The sequence below is a fragment of the Pan paniscus genome, chromosome 10 (genome assembly GCF_029289425.2).
Source record: "Pan paniscus chromosome 10, NHGRI_mPanPan1-v2.0_pri, whole genome shotgun sequence".
Lineage (NCBI taxonomy): Eukaryota > Metazoa > Chordata > Mammalia > Primates > Hominidae > Pan > Pan paniscus.
The window spans coordinates 102,457,410-102,480,686 of NC_073259.2; the positions used below are offsets into that span (position 1 = coordinate 102,457,410).

The 23,277-nt window shown below is 38.4% G+C and overlaps 2 protein-coding genes across 11 annotated transcripts in view; both read right to left on the reverse strand.

Annotated features, from left to right (window-relative positions):
• The window catches only part of CEP83 (centrosomal protein 83), a 154,037-nt gene that overhangs the window by 105,652 nt on the left and 25,108 nt on the right, over window positions 1–23,277 (reverse strand). For 6 of the 10 annotated variants that reach the window (XM_055095991.2, XM_008969968.5, XM_055095992.1 and 3 more), the window contains exon 2: window positions 105–378. In XM_055095991.2, the coding sequence (XP_054951966.1) occupies window positions 105–277 (173 nt within the window). In that variant the 5' untranslated portion in view covers window positions 278–378. Of the gene's footprint in view, window positions 1–104; window positions 379–23,079; window positions 23,133–23,277 lie in introns of all 10 variants that reach the window. The other 4 variants (XM_034934240.3, XM_034934242.3, XM_003816867.5 and 1 more) reach the window with 1 other exon arrangement.
• Window positions 4,354–14,286, reverse strand: LOC100987672 (RNA-binding motif, single-stranded-interacting protein 2-like). Its single transcript, XM_055095994.2, is given in 2 exon segments — window positions 4,354–12,680; window positions 12,683–14,286. Coding segments are annotated over 2 exon segments (1,221 nt in total). The 5' UTR covers window positions 12,762–14,286; the 3' UTR covers window positions 4,354–11,538.

Genomic DNA, 23,277 nt, shown 5'->3' on the forward strand with positions numbered 1-23,277 from the left:
TGCAAAATAACAAAATTATACTATATTCTATAGCAAACATTCAGCCAAGATAATGCCAATAACTTTTTAAAACCAAACCCCACTTCTAGATTTAAGTAATTTACCTTGTGTGTTCAGCCTTCAGTGTCTGATAATTAGCTTTATGATGCTCACATCGTAACCTTTCATCAATTAACATTTTCTGGAACTCCGACTGAGAAGCTGTCAATCCACTGTCTCCACCAGGAGGAAAATTATTGGGAAAAGTGTCCATATCGGTAAATGTGCTGACAACCATGTAAAAATAAGTTTTGGCTTTCTTACTGTTTTAGTTTTCTTTCCAAGGGTATTTCCCACTCCTTTCTTGCTAAGGCAGAATCTCAGGAGGCCAAATTATACCTGCACAGAGAAATAAACATAATTACATAATTTGCGATCAGTAAACGTAAGCTTCCTTTAATGTTACATATTTTTATCACTTTTATTATTCTTTTTTTTTCTTTTTTTTTTTTTTTTGAGAGGAGTCTGCTCTGTTGCCCAGGCTAGAGTGCAATGGTGCGATCTCGGCTCACTGCAACCTCCACTCCCAGGTTCAAGCAATTCTCCTGCCTCAGCTTCCTGAATAGCTGGGATTACAGGCGACTGCCACCATACCCAGCTAATTTTTTTTTTTTTTTTTTTTTTTTGAGACAGAGTCTCGCTCGTTTGCCCAGGCTGGAGTACAGTGGCACTATCTCGACTTACTGCAACCTCCGCCTCCCGGGTTCACGCCATTCTCCTGCCTCAGCCTCCTGAGTAGCTGGGACTACAGGAGCCCGCCACCACGCCCAGCTAATTTTTTGTATTTTTAGTAGAGACAGGGTTTCACCATGCTGCCTAAGCTGGTCTCGAACTCCTGACATCAGGCATTCTGCCTGCCTCGGCCTCCCAAAGTGCTGGGATTACAGGCGTGAGCCACGACGCTCAGCCTCTCCTTATCATTTTTATTACAAAGCCCAATTCTCAGATTTTAATTTGTTCATAAAACAAAATGCAAATATAAAGCTGAATCACACCTTGAACAATTTTCTTTACCTCCATGCAGCTTCTATGCTTCTATGACCATCAAAATCACATCTTCAAGTATTAACCTAGCTCCACTAGAAGCAGACTTTCCCAGTTTAGGTAGTCTTAAATTCACAAACCAGAGTCATGTTTCCTGAAGCTACCACAGTAAGCTTCAAGTATAGATCCTGGTATAAAATCCATACTCCCAAATCAGAGGAAAAGCTATTTGGAACTTGGTAACTGGCTAGGGAGAATCAAGGTCTTCAAAAGGTGACCTTCAGCAAGTAACTATGCCTATGATTAATGCTTTGAAGGGTCTTTTACTTGACACAAGGCAAGCTGCACCCAGACTGCAGATTCACATGAGAAATTTGTCAACACATAAATATTGATCAACTCCTATGTGTTATACACTGTGTTAAGAAAACTAAATCTCACCTATCTCCAAAAGCACTGACTCAGTATTACAAACGTCACTGTTTATTTCATCTAGAAATAAAAAATGATGTTTCAAAGTGTTCTTATAACTAAGAACAAAAATTTTAATTAAAATAGTTGTCTCCTTTAATTTCTTTCTCTAGTCCCATAATACACACACACACACACACACACACACACACACACACACACACATACATACATATTTTTTTCCTGATAGAATCTTCCTTAGTCATGGGTTATTACAAATCACTTAACAAAAAAAAATCTTTGTCCTATGCAAACCAACCATTAAATTATTCAGCCTTGCTTGAATTATACCATCTCTGATAAATTAGTGTGATATCTACGTATTACTTAAGACAATCTTTAAACTATAATTGCAGTTGTTTTGGTTTCCTCTGAAATTATATTTTAATACAGAGGGAAAAGTCCCTCAAGAACACTATACTCCTTACTCTTAGGTTTAACACGCACTGGGATTCAATCTTTGTAAATACAGAATGCGCTATCTGTAGCAGCTACCACAAAATTATCCTGCCAAAAGTATACATTTGCCAAGGAATTAATGAATTGCATCATAAAACTGGCATTCAATTTTTACTCTACTGTGGGTAAAATGCCATCAAATAGAATCTCATGCTCCAAAGAAATCTTTCATGAAAGGAAGAGTCAACTGATGTGGCAAACTTCATTGTTGTCTCATTTTAAGAAACTGCTACAGCCATCCCAACCTTCAGCAACCATCTAAATAGTTAGCAGCCATCAGCAGAAAGGCCAGACCCTTCACCTGCTAATAGATGATTACTCACTGAAGGCTCAGGTGATCAATAGCATTTTTTAGCAACAAAGTACTTTCCAATTAAGGTATCTACATTTTTAAGACATAATTATATTGTAAACTTAACAGACTACAGTATACTGTAAACATAACTTTTCCATGCACTGAGAAACCAGAAAATTCTTGTGACTTGCTTTATTGTAGTAGCAATCCAAATAAGTTAAAATAAGGAAACACTAATTCCTAAATGTAAGTTTAGATTTACTCTTGACTTCTAAAGCTTTACAGGAAGAAAAAATATTTGGGGGTTAATAAATATGTTTGGTTCCACATTAAAAATTATTCTGTGGAAAAAATACATTTTTAAAGATTATAAAATGTGTCTTTATAAAATGTTGATATGTGACAGCTCAAAATTGCTTACTTCCTAGGTTTTCATTAAAAGTTAAGATTACTAAGATTTAACTAAAAATTAAGATTGCTAAGAGTTAAAATTCTAGTTAATACATAGAATTCTGTATGCAAAGAGTACAAGAAAAAAACAAAATTTGTTTTTGGTGAAAAAAGTGTTTTAAATGGCATAAAAATGTGTTTTTATTTAAAAAGTAATTTGTCTAATTCAGAAGTTATTGAAAGATTATTTCAAAATATGAATTTGGAAAAACATGAAAACAAGGCAGAAAGGAACAAGTGAAAAACAGACACAAAAAACTATGAGAATGTATTTTTGGTAAGAAAAGAGAATGACAGTAATTTTTGTATAAAAAAATCTTATGTGGTTGAAATGATAGAAAAAAAGGGAAGTAAATTTTTGTCCTAAGGTAAAATGATTGTTTCAGTATAAACAAGAGAAATATAAGACAAAACTAAAGGATTGAGCAAGCTGTAGAAGGTCTGGGCAAATTATGAAAGGTTTGTGAGAGATGAATCTTATGAAAGAAATTTTATTTGTGAACAAATTGGCTAAAATGAAAAGTAAATTGTTTATAGGTTTGTCTTAAAATTGAGTCCTCATATCAAAAGTACACTGATACGACACTAAAATTTGATCTTCTCTTTTAAAACAAGATTTTCTTATTGATTGCTCTCAATGAAAAAATAATAAAAGTAGATTTTAAAAGGCAAAAAACCCCCACTATTTAAAATGGAGAGAGAAATTAATAATGATAAAGGTTAAATACACCAGAAAGATGTGACAATTTTAAATTTACATGCACTTACTATGGCCACTAAATATGTAAGGCAGAAGTTGTCAAAACTATAAGGAGAAATAGACAAATTCACAATGATAGGAGGAGAATTTCACCACTATTCTTGGTAACTAATGGGACAAGAAGATTTAAAAAAATAATCAGTAAGAACACAGATAATTTAAACAACACAATTAACCATGCTGACCTAACTGACATATGGAAGACTATACCCTGTAACTACAGAATACACACTCCTCACAAGTATACACATAACATTTATAAATGTTGACCACATGCCAGGTATTTAAAAAAAATTTCAAACATTTTAAAAGACCAAGATCATACAAGATACCTTCTCTGACCATAATGCTATTAAACTAAACTCAATACAAAAAATAACCAGAAAAGCCACATATGCTTACAAAGTAAGAAATACATTTCTAAATAACTTATGAATCAAAGAAAAGGTCAAAATAGAAATTAGAAAATATGTAGTACTAAATGAAAATTGATACTCCATTTTAAAACTTATGGAATAAAGGTTTCTACTTTGAGGAAGATGGAACAGATATACATTTTCCTTTTATACTCATTAATATAACTAAGAGTCCTGGATTTAGGTATATGACAAACGTGACTCTGAATAATGGAGACTAGAAGGCTGACTAGCTATGGACCTGAGAATGTAAGGACAAATACAGTGGTGAGTTTATTTCCCTGGGTTTTCTTTTTCATATATCTCAGACACAGAGCTGAAGAAACTGGCAACCAGGAAACACCAATTAATTCAGACAAATAAGTCTTGAACAAAAAAAGCCTACTCTCTAGCCAAAGGAACAAAAAAGAGGGAGCCTAGCAAGATAATATGTAGACAATTACAATCTACTCTATCCAAATACCATACACACACACACACACACACACACACACACACACACACACACACACACACACAAACTGTAGTTCCACCCCCATCCACACAAGCAAAGATCAGGTGGAAGCCAAGCTAGGCTGTAATAAAATACCCTAATACTGGGCCAAGATGGTGCACAAGAAGGCTCACCAGAAAACAGAAACTTCCATTGCTTCCTGAACCGTAATAAAGCTCAATGATCCTGCAATGTCAGAGGAGACCACATGGAAAACCTAAACTTTCACCCCCCACCAAGAGTAACAAACAGGACCTCCCTCACCCCACTGAAATGCTGGCACAGAAGGCCTAGTGGAGACTTATGACAGGCAGAACCACCAACAGTAATGAGGCTACCCTCTCCAGGGTATCAGGGAAGATCACATGGGGAGCCAGAACTACAGCTACCTGGCAATAACAAAGACCCCTCCCGCAACCCCCCTCCCAAAAAAAACTAAGGTGTCAACAGAGGCCAACTTAGAAACCTCGACTTGCTAGGCACTATGGCTTGTGACTGCAAATCCCAGCCACTCAGAAAGTGAGGTGGGAGGATTGGTTGAGACCAGGAGTTCGAGACCAGCCTGGGCAACACAGTGAGACCTTGTCTCAAAAACAAACAAAAAAAAGTCATTAGCTAGGCATGGTGGCATGTGCCTATATGCCCAGGTACTTGGGAGGCTAAGGTAGGAGGATTGCTTAAGCCCAGTTCAAGGCCGCAGTGAGCTATGATTATGCCACCACACTCTAGCCCAGGCAACAAAGCAAGATTCCCACCTCTTAAAAAAAAACAAAAACACAAACAAAAAAACCTTGTACTTCCATCCCCACCTGGCAAAAACAAGGTAGTATGCCCTCTTTCCTCTACCAGAAAAGTGTCAGAAAAAGCCAGCTAAAACAAAAAGCTTAGATAGAATCCACAATATTATAATATCCCAAATGTCCAAGTTTCGATAGAGAACCACTGGTCGGCCAGGCACAGTGGCTTACACCTGTAATCCCAGCACTTTGGGAGGCCGAGGCAGGTGGATCACCTGAGGTCAGGAGTTCGAGACCAGCCTGGCCAACATGGCAAAACCCCATCTCTACTAAAAATACAAAAATTAGCAGGGTGTGGTGGTGCACGTCTGCCATCTCAGCTACTCAGGAGGCTGAGGCAGGAGAACACTTGAACCCAGGAGGCAGGGGTTGCAGTGAGCTGTGATCACACCACAGCACTCCCGCCTGGGCGACAGAGGAAGACTCCATCTCAAAAATAAATAAATACATACATAAAAAAAAGAAATCCAGTGATCATATCAAGAATGAAGATTTCAAACTGAATGAAAAAAGATAACAAGCCAACACTATGATGACAGAGATGTTATGGTTATCTGACAAAGACTTTAAAGCACTGATGATAAAAATGCTTAAACAAACAATGACAAACAAGCTTGAAATAAATGAAAAGAGGGTCACAGCAAAGAAATACAAGTCTCAGAAAAGGAGGTAAAAAGAAGAACCAAGTGGAAATTTTAAAACTGAAAAATACAGCTAAGCCTGGTGGCTCATACCTGTAATCCTAGCACTTTGGGAGGCTGAGGCAGGTGGGTTACTTGAGGCCAGGAGTTCGAGATCAGCCTGGCCAACATGGTGAAACCCTGTCTCTACTAAAAATACAAAAATTCGCCAGGTGATGTGGCATGCACCTGTAGTCCAGCTACTCAGGAGGCTGAGGCAGGAGAACTGCTTGAATCTGGGAGGCAGAGGCTGCAGTGAGCCAAGATTGTGTCACTGCACTCCAGCCTGGGTGACAGACCGAGACTCTGTCTTTAAAAAGAAAAGAAAAAAATACAATGACCAAAATAAAAATATTAGATGAGCTCATCAGCAGAAATAGAGAGGAAGAGGAAAAGAATTAATGCACTGGGAAGATACAACTACTGAAATTACTCGGCTGAACAATAGACAGAAAATAGACATACAAAATAAATAAGCAGCTCAGGGACTGTCAGAACTAACATAAAATACCTACCATTCCTGTGCTTGGTGTATGATTCCATTTATATGAAATATCCAGAATAGATAAATACATAGAAGGTAGGCTGATGATTTCCAGGGACTAAGGGAATGGGGAAATGGGAGTTGACTGCTTAATGGGTACAAGGTTTTCTTTGATGTGGTAAAATGTTTTGGAACTAGATAATGGTAGTTGTTACGCAATGTTGTGAATGTAATAAATGCCACTAAATTATATACTTTAAAATAGTTAATGTTATGCTATATTAATTTCACCTCAATAAAAAAAGAGAAAAATAAACCTAGCAAACTAGAAACTTAAAAGTGCATCAATCTCATCAAAGGTGTATATAAAAAGAGTATGTTAAAACACCACACCTGACTTTAAAATCTTAAAACATCTTTTTCTGAGAGTGTGATCAAAACAAGAAAGTCCATTATTGCCACTTTTATTCAATATTGTATTGAAGAACTAGAACAAAACAAAGGAATAGAAGGTATTAAAAACTAAAAAAAAAAAAAATCTTTATATACACATGTTCTGATTGTGTATGTAGAAAATCTAAACAAATTTACAGAAAAATAATTAGAAAAAGCAAGTTAGCAAGATTGGCAGATAGAGCAATATACAAAAATTAATTGCATTCCATATGCCAGCAACAAAATATTTTTTATTTTTTTCAATAGTGATATTCTTTAACAACAATGTATGTTTAAAGACATTCTTAATAACATAAAAAATATCAAAAACCTAGGTAAAAAGATGTGCAAACTATTTATTATAGGAAAACTGTGGCTAGCTACTGAAATAAACTAAAAAAGACCTAATAGAGATATGGACTAGGTGTATGGATCAGAAAACATTCTAAAGAGACAAATTCTCCCCAATCTACAGATGATGTGATATCAATTAATATCCAAATGAGTGTGTCTCTATGTGTGAGAAACTTAACATGCTGATTCAAAAATTTATGTGGAAATACAAAAGACAGGCCAACAACAGTGGAAATGATTTTAAAGAAAAAAATGAGAAGACTTTACTATATATCAATATTACTACAAATATACAGTAATTAAGATGGTATAGTATGCCATTGGCTTAATTATAGACAAAGAGACCAATAAAACAGGATACAGCCCATAAACTGACCTACCCATATAAGATAATTTAGAACAAAGGTGGTTTTGCTGAACCGTAAGGAGAAGAGAGTCTTCAATAAAGGCCACTGGGACAACTAGATAACCTTGTAGAAAAAAAGAAACTTGCGCCTTTCTTTTTATTACACACTAAAATTAATTCTAGTTGGACTGAAGATCTAAATGTGAAAAGCAGAAGCACAAAGTTGTCACAATATAGGAAAAAATATTCAGTAACTCAAGGCAGGAAAAATACCACGTCTAAAATCTAAAAGGTGATTCCCAGATAAATAATGAGACCGAGCACCTTTTCTTTGTTTACTGGCCATTTAGGTATCTTCTTTTATAAAATATCCATTTGCATCTTTTGCCCAATTTTTTCTATTGAATTGTCTTTTTAATTACTAATTTGTAAAAATTATTCATAATATTTAAATCTCAATGAGAAAACCAAAAAGACTGACGATAAGTCTGGAGAGGAGAGGAAGCAAAGGTTGTAGTGTAAACTGGCATATTCACTTTGGAAAAAAAACTAGCATTATCTACTAAGGTTAAAAAAAATACATATACTATGACTCAGTAATTCCTCTCCTGGGCATATATCCACTTGAAATATGGTATACACAGGTCCACAAAAAGATTTATATGATACTGTTCATAGCAGTATTATTCCTAACAACTGAAACCTAGAAACAAATCCAATGACCATCAACAGTTGAAGAAACGAATAGTGGTATAATGGAACTAGCACTATATTGCAATAAAAATAAGCTATAGATCAAGTTTGTCCAACCTGTAGCCCATGGGCCACATACAGCCTATGATGGCTTTGAATGCAGCCCGATACAAATTCATAAACTTTCTTAAAACCTTATGAGAGTTTGTTTTGCATGGTTTTTTTTGTTTTGTTTTGTTTTTTAGTTCATCAGCTTTCGTTACTGTTAGTGTATTTTATGTGTGGCCCAAGATAATTCTTCTTCCAGTGTGGCCCAGGGAAGCCGAAAGACTGGACACCCCTGCTATAGATACTCTATATACATAGGGTGAATATTACAGACATATTGTCCAGAAGAAGCGAAACATAAAAGAATATACACTAAATTATTACAAATAGATTATTACAAATATATAAAGTTTAAAAATTAAATACAAGCACTATAGTATATAGGGGATACATGCTTAGGTATAAGCATGTATAAAGAAAGGAACTATATTATCATTAAAGTCAGGAAAATATTACTTGATGAGGCTAGTAACGTTCTACTTCTTGATTTTTGTGGATATATGGAGGTTTGCTTTGTAACTTGCTTTGTAAATCACTCAGCTGTACATTGTTGTGTACTTTTCTATATGTATATTATAATTCATAATTTTTTTTGAGACATTCTCATTCTGTCATCCACGCTGGAGTGCAATGGCATGATCACAGCTTACTGCACCATCAATCTCCCAAGCTCAAGTCACCTCAGTCTCCCAAGTAGCTGGGACTACAGGCACATGTCATTAGGCCTGGCTTTTTAAATTTTTTTTATTTATTTTAATTTTTATTTTTATTTTGTAGAGACAAGGTCTCACTATGTTGCCCAGGCTTGGCTTGAACTCCCACACTCAAGCCATCCTCCCACCTTGACCTGCTAAAATTAGGATTACAGGAATGAGCCACTGCAACCAACCTTATAATTCACAATTTTTTAAAAAGGGACTTGGAAGGGAGAGTGATTCAAAAATTGGGCTCAGCATCATGTCAAGGACTGTAGTCCTTTTCATTTTTCTTCCAACAAATCCTGTTGGCTTAATTCTCCTCATGGTTGTGAGGCTACCACATGGATATGTAATATTCATTTTTTAAAAATTTATTCTACGATTTCTCTTTTGTTCATGTGCTTGTTTATAGTCCTTTAAGTAAAATTTACATATAATGAAATGCACAAATATTATCTCCATGCATCACTTAACAAGGATATGCTCTGATAAACTCATTGTTAAGTGATTTCATTGTTGTGTGAACATCAAAGAATGTACGGTACTTACACAAACCTAGATGATATCGCCTATTATACACCTAAGATATATGGTATATAGCCTATTGCTTGTAGGCTACAAACCTCTACAACATGTTACTGTACTAAATATTGGAGGCAACTGTACAAAATGAAGTAGAGGTTCCTCTTCAAAGGGACTTTCCTTCCAGTCTAATTGAGAATAAATAGTAGCCTCTCTTAGAAGCAAAATTTACTCAAAGACCTGTGGTAATATTCTTAAATATCTGCTAGCCATAATAAAGAAACCAATATACTTTGTGTGCTTAGCCCCCACCTTTTGGCCTAGATATTTGCCCTGGCATGCCTATATAGGCCCAAGCAAGCATTAGGTTATAGCCTGTTTCTCTTCCTTATTTGGAGGTGTTTTGGCCTTTCTCAGCATTCCACAAGTTACTTCCTCATTTCCTTTGTTCTCCCCTACCTTTACCTCTTTTGGGAGGTTCTAAGTTGCTAGCCAATCAGGACAAGAACAGAATGTGAAGTCCCGTTCCAGCCAATGGAAACTGGACACAGCCATAGCGTGGACGCATTAGATTATAAATGACCCTGTCTCCTTTGTTTGTGTGTGCTCTCATGGCAAGACTGCTAGTGAGTGGCACCCTTTCTGCAGAAAGTAAATTAGCCTTGCTGAGAGATCCTTTATCTTAGAGTTGATTTCTGCGACACTGAATACCCATTTCCAACAGCAACTGTAACACAAATCACCAGGCAATAGAAATTTTTTAGCTCCATTATAATCTTATGGTACCACTGTTGTGTATGTGGTTATATGCAGCACATGAATGTACACAATTTCATGAGTTCACAAAAGGAAGAATTCAAGAAAGCCTCAATTTCATCAAGATATAAAACAGTCCCATCACTCCAGAAAGTTCCTTCATACTCCTTCCCCATCACCCCACCCACAAGAGGCAACCACTTTTGTGGTTATTCTCACCATAGCTCCACCTGATCCAGAACATATTAAAGTGAAATCATACAGTACGTACTCTCATGTATTTGCCTTGTTTCACCCAAATAGCTGTGAGATTCACCTATGTTTTTGTGTATCTCAGTAGTCTGTTCCTTTTTAAGGCTAAATAGCATTTCATCATTTAAATATACCACATATTGTTTATCCATTCTCCTGCTGATGCGCATTTGGTTGTTTCTGGTTACAATGAATACAGCTGCTATGAATATTCTTGTACAAGACTTTCTGTGGACACATTTTCAGTTTGGGGGTGGGTGGTGGTAAACATTTAAGAGTGGAATTGCTGGGTCATGGAGCAGGTTTATATTTAACTTTGTGTAAGAAACTGCCAAATCTTTTTCCAACGTGGTTGTACCATTTTCTATTCCAACCAAAAACATATGAGAATTTTTTTTTTTTTCTGAGATGGAGTTTCACTCTTGTTGCCCAGGCTGGAGTGCAATGGCACAATCTCAGTTCATCACAGCCTCTGCCTCCTAGGTTCAAGTGATTCTCCTGCCTCCACCTCCCAAGTAGCTGGGATTACAGGCATGTGCCAGCACACCCGGCTGATTTTGTATTTTTAGTAGAAATGGGGTTTCTCCATGTTGGTCAGGCTGGTCTTGAATTCCCGACATCAAGTGATCCGCCCATCTCAGCCTCCCAAAGTACTGGGATTACAGGTGTGAGCCACCATGTCCAGCCAACATATTGAGAATTCTGTTTGTGCCACATTTTTCCCAATACCTTGTAGCTGCACCAGACCAATCTGGTTCAACTTTTTTTTTTTTTTTTGCAAAAGAAAAAAAGTTTTTTTGATCTCCTTGAATGTAGCACACAAAAAAAGTGATGGCTCCCCCAGGCTCCATCAGCAATAGTAAAGGGCAGGAACATAGAGATTTCTTTTTCCAGGCCCAGGCCTGTGAAAAACGATAGCTAAGTGTTAGTCCTTAGCAGGGCCGACGGATGGTCTCCATTCCTGGTTAACCCTCTGGAATCTGGGAGCATGAGTATCTCCAAGAATTCATTTCTATTCAGTAAAGATGGGGAGGGGAATCCCACTGTTACTTGTTGAACTGGAAAGAATAGACCCCATGCTCTGAGGGTGTGTCCACTGCCACTTGGTTCTGTTGGCCGCTGCTCTCCTCGACTGAAACACTGGAAGAAGGCACAGGGGTGTACTGGGAGATGTAAGCTCCTTGCATAGCTGCAGCCGTCGGCATATACGTGCCTGTGCTGCTGAGGCAGAGATGGCCCAGTTGCTGGGTAAGGGGTCCCATTATGGAGGCAGGCTGGAGAGAAATGGGATGGTCCATCCATGGTGTCAGAACTGAACCTGAAGGCTGCATGAGGTATGAATGGTGGTGCATCCAGGATGGGTTAGGTACTTGTAGAGGAGATGTCTGAGTCACTCTCCGATATGAAGACACAGGAGAGGAAAGGTATGGGGAGAGTGCAGACCGAGCAAGCATCCTGTTGGGGGTGCTGTTACAAGGGGCTGGGTAAAACCCATTCTGAAGAGCTGTGGTGGGGTCATAGGTCAAGGCCATGACGCCCATGTCTCCATTCCTTGGCCAAGCCCGTCCATTTTGCACAAATTTTCCTTGGTTCTGTCGTTTCTTTGGCCCGCCATCAGCAAATTTGCAAAGCAAGGGATCGGATGGGGCTGGTACTCCAGGGGGTGTCTTAATATATTTTCCATTAAAGTGGGTGATGATGGCTTCACACTTCTCTGTGGACTCCATCCTTGCAAAGCCAACACCTCTGCTGGTCCCACTGGTATCTCGAAGGATACGGGTGGAGATAACCTGGCCAAAGGGCTTCAGCATCCCCTCCAGTTCCTGCTCATCCATTGACAGTGGGAGGTTTGAGATGTATAAATTTGTGGGGTCCTGTTCCTGTTGCTTTACCATCTGTGCCTGTACACCACTGGCCTTCAGTGCTGTTACAGCTTTCTGTGCTGCTGAAGGGCTGTCAAAATCTACAAAGCCATAGCCTTTACATTTGTTTGTGGTCTTGTCCAGTATGGCCTTAGTGGAAACAATCTTGCCATATGGCTGACACAGCTTGACAAGATCTTGGTCAGTAGTGCCTGGTTGCAATCCTTGGATGTATAGGTTGGTTTTGCTCAGCTGGTCATTTCCATTGCTTCCACTACTGCTGTTAGGTGTACTGTTGCTTGGGCTAGGTGGTGCCATCTGCTGAGGAATGACACATATGGCTTCTTGTTGTTTCTGTTGTAGCCAAAAGTCGAAATCCTGGGCCTGGAAGTCACGGATAGCAGCATTTTCTCTTTAATGTTAGGGAACGAGTGAGAGAGAGAGAGAGAAAGGGAGGGGGTAAGAAAGACGGGGAGGGAGGGAGGAGGGGAGCGAGGGAAAGGGGGAGAGGGAGGGAGGAAAAAAGGGAGGGGGAGGAGAAAGGAGGAGAAAAGGAGCAGGAGGAGAGAGATGAAGGGGGGCTGCCTCTGGTTCAACTTTTATGTAATAAATTGTGAGTTATTTTTCAGCTGCCATGGACCCTCAGCTCACATAACCTGAGCATGCTCAGATGAGCCAAGACTGCAATCTCAGGAGGAACCTAAGTGCTTGGACCAAGAAATGGGGACTGAATTAAGAAGCAGACATTGCATGGCAGGATCCAGGATCCAATGAGATCAAGCTCTGGCATCATCCCATGGAGGGATCCTGTCAGATCATGCCTCCAGTACCACCTCATTGCAAGATCCAATCAGATCATGCCTTGTTATCCTACACTTATAAAACCTGACTCAGGCCCCTGCTTTAGGAACTATCCCCATGTTCTCCTTACTTGTTGCAAGTAATAAAATCCTCATGCTAAATCCTCTTTGGTTGTGAGCACTGAGTTGATGATACCTGCCAAGCAACCAAACCCATCTGTTGTGTGGGTAATAATGTGATGTTGTGAGTCCCTTTAATTGTAGCCCTTCTAGGAGGCATAAAGTGGTATCTCCTTACGATTTTAATTTACGTTTTCCTGAAGCACTTTTTCATGTATTTAATGGCTGTTCACAGACCGTCTTAATCTATGAAAAGATTTTTGCTTTAAGAACCATCACAGCAAAGAATATTTACGCTGTAGCTGGCAAAATGGGAGATTTTAGTAGCTAATGTGTATATAAGAAATGAAAACAGGCCAGTGCGGTGGCTCACGCCTGTAATCCCAGCACTTTGGGAGGCCAAGGTGGGCGGATCACGAGGTCAGGAGATTGAGACCATCCTGGCTAACACAGTGAAGCCCCATCTCTACTAAAAATACAAAAAAAAATTAGCTGGGCGTGGTGACAGGCGCCTGTAGTCCCAGCTACTCGGGAGGCTGAGGCAGGAGAATGGCGTGAACTTGGGAGGTGGAGCTTGCAGTGAGCCAAGATCACACCACTGCACTCCAGCCTGGGCGACAGAGCGAAACTCCATCTCAAAAAAAAAAAAAAAAGAAATGAAAACAAATCTAAAATTTGTCTCATTGCACTAATTACCATTTAGCTTCCTGAGCACATACTGCTGTTTTCTACCGCCATGGCTTTGTAAATGCTAATTTCCTTGCTCAGAAGGCTTTTTCCATCTCTTTGTATTCTGATCTAGTGAATTCCTATTCAGCCTTCAAAACCCAGCTCAGGAATGCATTACTTCCTCCATGAAGTAAAGACCCTCCCAAACATATATAGTTCATTATTCTGTGTTTTATCTTGCATTTTAGTATATACAACACATGGAATGTAACTTTGTCCATGACAAGAAACATGTCTTACTCATGTTCATAACCCCAGCACCTAAAAAACCACAGGCACATATTAAGAGCTCAAAAATAACAAATGAACAAATAATGTGCTCACCATTCTAATGCTACTTTAGCCTCGATTCACTTTTCTCCTCCAAATTCAGAAACAGTCTTCCAAACAATAGTGGGCTGAATGCTAGCCCTCAAAATATGTCATTTCCTAATCTCTGGATGCTATGAATATTACCTTATATACTTTTAAAAAAAGGGTGGGGTGATTAAATTAAGGATCTTAAGAGGAGAGGCTTATGCTGGATTATATAAGTGGGCCCAAAACAATCACATGTATCCTTCTAAGAGAGAAGGAGAGGGAGTTTGAGACTGAAGAGGAAGAGGCAATGTGACCACGGAGACAGAGACTGGAAAGATGTAGCCATAAGCCAAGGAAAACCTACAGCCACAAAAAGCTGGAAAAGGCAAGGAAAAGATTCTAACCCAGAGCCTTCAGAGGGAACGTGGCTTGGCCAACAACTTGATTTCTGACTTCTAATCTCTAAAATGTTGAAAGAATAATTTTTTTGTTGTTTTGAGACACCTATTATATGGTAATTTGTAACAGCAGCCACAAGTAACTAATACAATGGCTTTCTCTTGTATTAATATTTACTTATAATAAGGTTTATCAAACTCAAAATTTCTAACACAATTTTAAATTCCTACCATGGTTAGACTTCTTTGATTTCAATCAGTCAATACACAGCTATCAATTATCTGCAAGACACTTACACATACATTAGATGCTTGAAATACACAATAAAACGTCTCCTACTGTGCAGTTTACTAAATACAGAAGTTCATATTGAAAATTTTTTAAAGTAAAGTACAGAGTTCAAACAGCAATAAGTGGGAAAAAAGTGAAACATTATCTCGATCGGCCTGTTAATCAGTGAGCACTTGTTGGGCTAGTCTCAGTGAAAGGCAGTTTTTAAAAGACTAGTACAACCTTTTTCCAAATTCTTCATCTTCTCTTTGCAACCATTACAAATACATAATCGCATCCACGTGTCCTTCCTACCACTTCTTTTGACTAGTCCCAGCTTTACAGACCTCCATATGACATTTTATTTTGCATAGGCACTGTATTTTTTAAGCAGTGAGTAGTACAATGTCTGCCCCAAAGTATGGTAATTCAAAATGTTCAAAAAAGCACAGCTGCTGATGCTCATGAAAAGCTTCCAAAACACATTCCATTAAAAGCACATGCTATGCCTTTGAATATTTCAAAACAATGTTTTAAATACTACATGCCCTCAAAGTGAATGATGTTTTTTAAAAAACAACATTAAAAGTCTAGGGAGGACCTACACCAGGCATTTACTTTACTTATAAACAAAACATTAGAAATGAATTTCTTCAAAATCCAGAGATAATCCTGCACTAGTCACCCAAACAGCCTTTGGATAGCCATCCAGGATGTCTTGCGTACAAAAAAAAGTCACAACTTGACGCCCTGCCAGAACCTGAAGTGCAGCTGGGAGCAGACCCTTCAAAGCCCTGGTAAGGTGCCAGGCTCTGTAATTGTGATTTAGAAAGAAACAAGGGAGAGCAAGGAATGAGAAAAGGAAGAAGATATGTATTCAAGTGGTTAGCAATCAACCACCAAGCACTCTAAATTAAAATGTTATTCTATTTTTACGATTGTACTGTCTGCCTCTGCACAGCTTAATTCACACAAAAGAATCTAGAAAGTAGGACATAGTAATGACTCAACCTCAAATGCTTAGTGTAAATTACCAAAGTCTCTGAAAGTTGTGATCTGAAAGGCAAAGATGATTCTTGTCCAAATTCATTTTAACATTTCTTAATGTAAGTTCTGTTACAATAACATGGGGACTTTCCAGAAGATTTATGAGCACTTAGCACCTCTGTGTGAGTTGTATATTCTTCTTTGCTCACAGTCCCACCTTTCTTCTGAAATAGAAAAGGCTACCCATAATATGGCTGCTAATACACAATAAAGATTGTCTACTGATGCAACAGCATATCCTGAAAATTGTTTTTTAAATAAATCCTGATTTAATTTTATTTCTATGAGATTTATGCCTTAATCTGAAAAGTTAAAGAGAAATTGATACTTAAAACTGAGTTTAACTGATATTTTACTGCAGTTAACACAAACATTCTCTTCATTATTTTGAATCTGTCACAAAGCAAGTATAAAATTTTTCACAGCCAGAAAAAGGAGATAAATAAAAGCCATCCTCAAGACACACAGGTTAATGTTAAAACCATATACTTTTAAAAACGGATTAAACAACCAATATTTATTAAGTGACTGCCATACCACATTTACTGAATGGTCTACTTACAGTAAAAGGGTTTTGAGAGATATAAAAAATATACAGACCATCAAGTCAAGCACAGTTCTCATGAGGAAAGAAGAGCCTGCCCATATTCAGAGTACTCCATGGATATTTTCTAAGTACCTTTAATATGCTAGACACTTTGTTGGATACAGGAATACAGAAATAAATAAAAGAAAATCCTTGTCCTCAAGGAGTTTATGATGGTCAGTGGAATATACTTGTTAACCAACAATTGCTGACTGAATAAGGATGAGAGAAAATGGACTATTTAAACTTTCCGGACTTAAAATTTTTTTACCATGTGCACATATTACCTATTCAAAGTCATAAATTCAGAAAGTTTTTAAATTGTAAAACATTAAGGAATTCAACAAAGAGGTGACAGGAAACACCTAAATCAAGGAAAGAGAGAGAAGTGAGGCAGCCTGCTTATCCGAGATTAGCTAAAAGCCTGGAGAGACTTCCCAGTCTGGGGAAAGGGTAAATGAGAGATGCCCAGGGGTCCACATTCCCACCATGGATACTTGCAATCCTAGCCACAGTAGAGGCCCTGGACCCTCATAGGCCCTGAAACTAACAAAGGGAACTGCATGAAGAGTGCACAACAGCATTGCTCCAGAGAGGGAGCTCACGCTGGGGCACACCAACCTCTCCACTCCCCATCCCAGTCCTGCAGCTATAATAAGACACCATTTTGAGAACTCAGTCCCAACAGACTGCACCTTGTGCTTGGGCTTAACAGCACCTGTCTCTTCACATCCCTGGAGTCCCACTGACATACCCAGCCCACAGCTACCACCATGCCTGGTTCCTGATGCTGGGGCCAAAGTGCACGCCTCTGGCTCCAATCTCAGCCACTGCTTCCAGCAGTGGAGCCACCACTCATTTTCATGTGCCCAGAGTCCCTCACCCACAGCTGCCATCACTGTGCTACCAGGACTAAGGAATAAGCAAAGCATGAGCTTCCACTGCCCAGGCTAAAGCACAAGCCAAGCATGAGCTGCCACCACCAGGACTAAAATGTGAGTGAAACACAGGCTGCACCGCCAGGACTGAAACACAAGCCAAGTATGGTCTGCCACCACCAGGGCTAAAATGCAAGTGAAATGCATGTTCCTAATACTTGCCTGCCTATAGCTGGTATCACTGAAAGCAACTCTGCCCTCCCCAGCAGTAGGGCTGCAGCACAGACACTGCCTCTCACAACATGAACATTGTGCTGGGAGCCTAAGGATCACCCCACCCCTTCCTAACACAGCCAGCACCTATACGCACCACTGGGGAGTCTAAAGACAAGCCCACCTGGCCTCACCCACCCCCCATGCCAGAGCACACAATCCAGAGGCCTGGAGATCACACAACTCAGCCACCATTGGCAACTAAGGACTCTTCCCAGGAACCTGAGATCGGGCTCACCCACCCAGCTACTAACATCACAGCAAGAAAATATCATACCTCCAAAGGAACATAATAATTCTCCAGCAACAAATCCCAATCAAAAATAAATTCACAAAATTCTGGAAAAAGAATTTAAAATATTGATTTTAAAGAAGCTCAGTGAGATACAAGAGAATACTGAAAAATAACATAAAGAAATCAGAAAAACAATTCCTAGAATATGAATGAGAAATTTATGAAAAAGATAGGTATCATTAAAAAAAAAAGAATCAAATTCTGGAACTGAAGACTTCACTGAGTGAAATACAAAATACATTTGAAAGCTTCAACAACAGACTAGATCAAGCAGAAGAAAGAATCTCAGAACCTGAAGATAGGTCTTTCAAATAACCCAATCAGACAAAAGATAAAGAATAAAAAACAGTGAGCAAAGCCTTTGTGACATATGGGCACCACAAGGCAACTAAATATTCTCATTTTCAGAGTCTCATAAGGCAAAGAGAAAATAAAATGCATAGAAAACCTACTTAATGAAATAACAGATAAAAACTTCCAAAGTCTAGCAAGGGATTTAAACATCCAGATACAAGAGGCTCAGAGATTCCCAAATACAATGCAGAAAGGTCTTCCACAAAGTACGTTATAGTCAAACTGTCAAAAATCAAAGACAAAAAGAGAATTCCAAAAACAGCGAAATTCATTTCACCTATAACAACACATAGACTGAAAGTAAAGGGATGGAAAAAGACATTCCATGCAAACAGAAACTAAAAGGGAGCAGGAGTAGGAGTAGCTATACATATATCTGTTAAAACAGGCTTTAAGTCAAAAACAGTAAAAAGAGACAAAGGTCATGATATAATAGTAAGAGGATCAATTCAGCAAGAGGATAACAATTCTAAACATATATGCACCCAACACAAGGGCACCCAGATATACAAAGGAAACATTATTACACCCAGAAAGAAATCCACAAATAGCCATCTAGTTTTGACAAAGGCACTAAGGACATACATTTGGGAAAGAATGTCCCCTTCAATAAATGGTGCTGGGAAAACTGAATATCCATATGCAGAAAAATTAAATTGGATCCCTACCTGTCACATATACAAAAATCAACTCAAGATGGATCAAAGATGCAAACGTAAGACCCAAGACTATAAAATTACTAGAAGAAAACATAGGGAAAACACTTCAGGACATTGGTCTCAGCAAAAATAGTATGGCTAACACTTCAAAAGCACAGAAAACAAGAACAAAAATAGACAAGTGGGACTATATTAAACTAAAAAGCTTCAACACAGCAAAGGAAACAATCAACAGAGTGAAGAAAAAACCCACTGAATGGGAGAAAATATTTGCAAACCGTTCACCTGACAAGGGACTAATACCTAGAATATACAAGGAAATCAAAACTTAACGGTTAAAAAAAAAAAAGCCTCATTAAAAAGTGGGTAAAGGCCACAAACATTTCTCAAAAGAATACATACAAATGACCAATGGGTATATGAAAAAATTCTCAACATCATTAATTACCAGGGAAATGCAAATCAAAACCACAGCAACATATCATCTTATCCCAATTAGAATGGCTACTATAAAAAAATAACAACAGATGCTGGCAAGGATGTGGAGAAAAAGGGAACTCTTATATGCTGCTGGTAGGAATGTAAATTAGTACAGCTACTATGAAAAACAGCAGGAAGATTTCTCAAAAAACTAAAAATAGAACTAGTATACAATCTAGTAATCCCACAATGGGGTATTTATTCAAAGGAAAAGTTATCAGCATGTCAAAGGGATACGTGGACTCAGGTTATTGCAGCACTATTCAAAATAGCAAAGATACACAATCGACATAAGTGTCCATTAATGGATTAACTTTTTCTTTTTTTTATTTTTGAGACGGAGTCTCGCTCTGTAGCCCAGGCTGGAGTGCAGTGGCACGATCTCAGCTCACTGCAAGCTCTGCCTCCCAGGTTCACGCCATTCTCCTGCCTCAGCCTCCTGAGTAGCTGGGACTACAGGCACCCATCACCACGCCCAGCTAATTTTTTTTTGTATTTTTAGTAGAGACAGGGTTTCACCGTTTTAGCCAGGACAGTCTCAATCTCCTGGCCTCGTGATCCGCCCGCCTCGGCCTCCCAAAGTACTGGGATTACAGGCATCAGCCACCACCCCTGGCCTGAACTGTTTTTTTTTAATGTGGTATATATACATGGTGAAATACTATTCAGCTATGAGAAAGAATGAAATCATGTCATTTGTAGCAATATGGATAAAGCTGGAGATCATTACAATAAGTGAAATAAGCCAGGCACAAAAAGACAAATATCACATGTACTCATGTGGGAGCTTAAAAAAAGTTGATCTCATGGAGGTAGAGAATAAAATGATATCAAAGGCCAGGAAGTATGTGTGTGGGGGAAGGTGGGATAAAGGGAGGTTGCTTAATGAATACAGATATCCAGTTAGATAGACAATACAAATTCTAATGTTGCAGAGCAGAGTACAGTTAATAATTAATTTGAATCATATATATTTCAAAGTAGCTACAAGAGAGGACTTTAAATGTTCCCAACATATAGAAATGATAAATACTCAAGGTGATGAATACCCCAAGTACCCTGACTTGATCATTACACATTCTATGCATGTAAGAAATACACATGTACCTCATAAATATGTAAACTATGTGCCAATTTAAAAAGAGAGGAACTTCAAAAAAATTATAAAATATTATAACATATTTACCAGTAGTATGAATGGACAAGGGAGAGAACCCTAATTCTGCTAGTGAAGCTGCCAGGGAAAACTTCACAAAGCAGCAGCTAAAATTAACAAAGGGATGCAAGGAAGAAACATCAAGTGCAAAATAATGGAGATTAAGGAGAAGAACATTAGTGGTGGAGGGCAGGGGAGAGGAGAACACCCTGGGGAGGTAAGGTAGGGCCTTGAAGGCCACATGCAGAAGACTGGAGTTTATTCCATGGTCTTGGAGAGCCAGTGAAAGATTTTAAACTTTTAGATGGATAGAAGACATTACAGGGTAGACTCACATTTACATTTCAGAAAAATAAGTCGTTTATTTGCAGAGGATAGATTTGAGGAGGAAGAATAGAAGAAAGAGAAAAAGAAAAGGAGATCAAAGGTCCAGGAAAGTAATAATGACGGCCTTAACTAAGACAGTAGCAGCAGGTAGTCAATAATCTTGAAAATTAATTTGAAGCCAGGCGCAGTGGCTCATACCTATAATCCTAGCGCTTTAGGAGGTCAAGGCAGGCAGATGCCTTGAGCTCAGGAGTTCAAGAACAGCCTGGGCAACATGGTGAAAGCCTGTTTCTAAGAAAAATACAAAAATTAGCCCGGTGTGGTAGCATGTGCCTATGGTCCCAGCTACTCAGGTGGCTGAGGTGGGAAGATCGCTTGAGCCCAGGAGGGTCGAGGCTGCAGTGAGCCAAGATCGCACCACTGCACTCCAGCCTGGGTGACGAGGTGAGACCCTGTCTCAAAAAAAAAAAAGAAAAGAAAAGAAAATTAATTTGGGGGCAGCAAGAGCAGGAGTTAATAATTAGATACCTATACCCATCCCCCAGCAAAAAGTATTTTAATGTCACTAGTTAAAAGGCCTATCAGGAAACCAAGATAGGAAAGCAAAGAATAAACACTAAAATGGAATCCAGTTAAAGTGAAAGAAAGGTTGTTTCAAAGATTACAATTACTTCAAGCACTAATCCTACATAAGAATGAGGAATCCTGTACACTGACCTTTGGCAAATGAATCTTAGTAAACTGCAAATACCATCACTGTAAAACACTCAGAATAACTACCTTTTTTCCATAGGGATTTCATAAGCAGAGGGGCAAACTCTAAAGCTGGCTCTGTCGGGAACAAAGACATAAAATAAGGATTTTGTTCCTTATATGTCCACCTGCTGCTACTCCTCCTCATTCTTTCCTTCAAACAAATCATCTCTATAGCAACACACTCTTAAAGAATTTGTGGGTGGAAAGCATATGTTTGTGCAAAAATATGAGAACTCAAGAACATGAGCTATTTTATTTTTTCCTTTAATACAAGAGATACACAATCTATTAGGATACAACTAAAAAATAAGAGATATGAAACAAAAAAATGTTTAAACACAAAAAAATGTAAAAATTGTACAAATGATAACGCAAATGTTTACATGGAAATTCTTTTTATAGGTTACAATGACACCTTGTGGTAAGACTTTTCAAGTTACACAAATTATCTTAGAAAATATTTTTTACAGCAGAGACGTAAGAAAACTGGTTTAGAAAATAGGAAAGCTCAAAACCATAGTAATGAGTTAATGTGTACAAGTATAATAATACATTTGAAAAGTTAAGGTTGAAAAATCAAACTTTTTAAAATGTCACAATATTAGGTAGACAAAAGCACTTTACTAACTGTAAATACAAGTTGAATATCCCTTATGTAAAATGCCTGGGACCAGAAGGATTTCAGATTTTGAATTTTTTCAGATTTTAGAATATTTGCATGTACATAATGAGTATCTTGGGGATGGGACGCAAGTCTAAACATAAAATTCATTTATGTTCCATATATACCTTATACATACACATAGCCTGAAGGTAATTTTATTTTTCCCTTGAAGGTGCTTAATAAACTGCGTGTTGTATGCCTGCATTTTGACTGCAACCCATCACATGAGGTCAGGTTTGAAATTTTCCACACGGTGTCACGTTGGTGCTCAAAAAGTTTCAGATTTTAGAGCATTCTGGATTATGGGATTAGGGATCCTCAACCTGTATAAAGCATTATACTAGTCCCTTCACTTGAACTGAAATTATTAAATACTCTTCCTTATTCTCTGGTCCCTTATTCCCATCTTGTAAGAAAAGTCAAGCTGCACCTCTCAAAGCTTCATCTATTACTTTATCTGAATGACACTGAAATTTGCACCCTAGTTCCTAACCTCTCTCTGCTTATGAATCCCCCTCTACTTACATGTTCTCTCTATAACAGAAGCTCAAAGATGGGATTTAAGACAGACTACCCAAAATATGGCACCTTGGCATTTGAGAAAAAAGCAGAAGCAAGAAGGTTTATCTCACCTTCCTCTAAAGTAGGTCATAAGATCCTCAATCCAGAGGGGTCCTCCCTATACCTGTAGGAAAGAAGACACAAAGAGGAATCTGAACAAACAGGACTTACTAAGTTTCCCCCAGTTTGTTACTGCTAGAGCATACCCATTTGTCCTCTAACGATACTTCTGCATGACTGTCCACAAAAAAACAGAGAGACAGACCCTT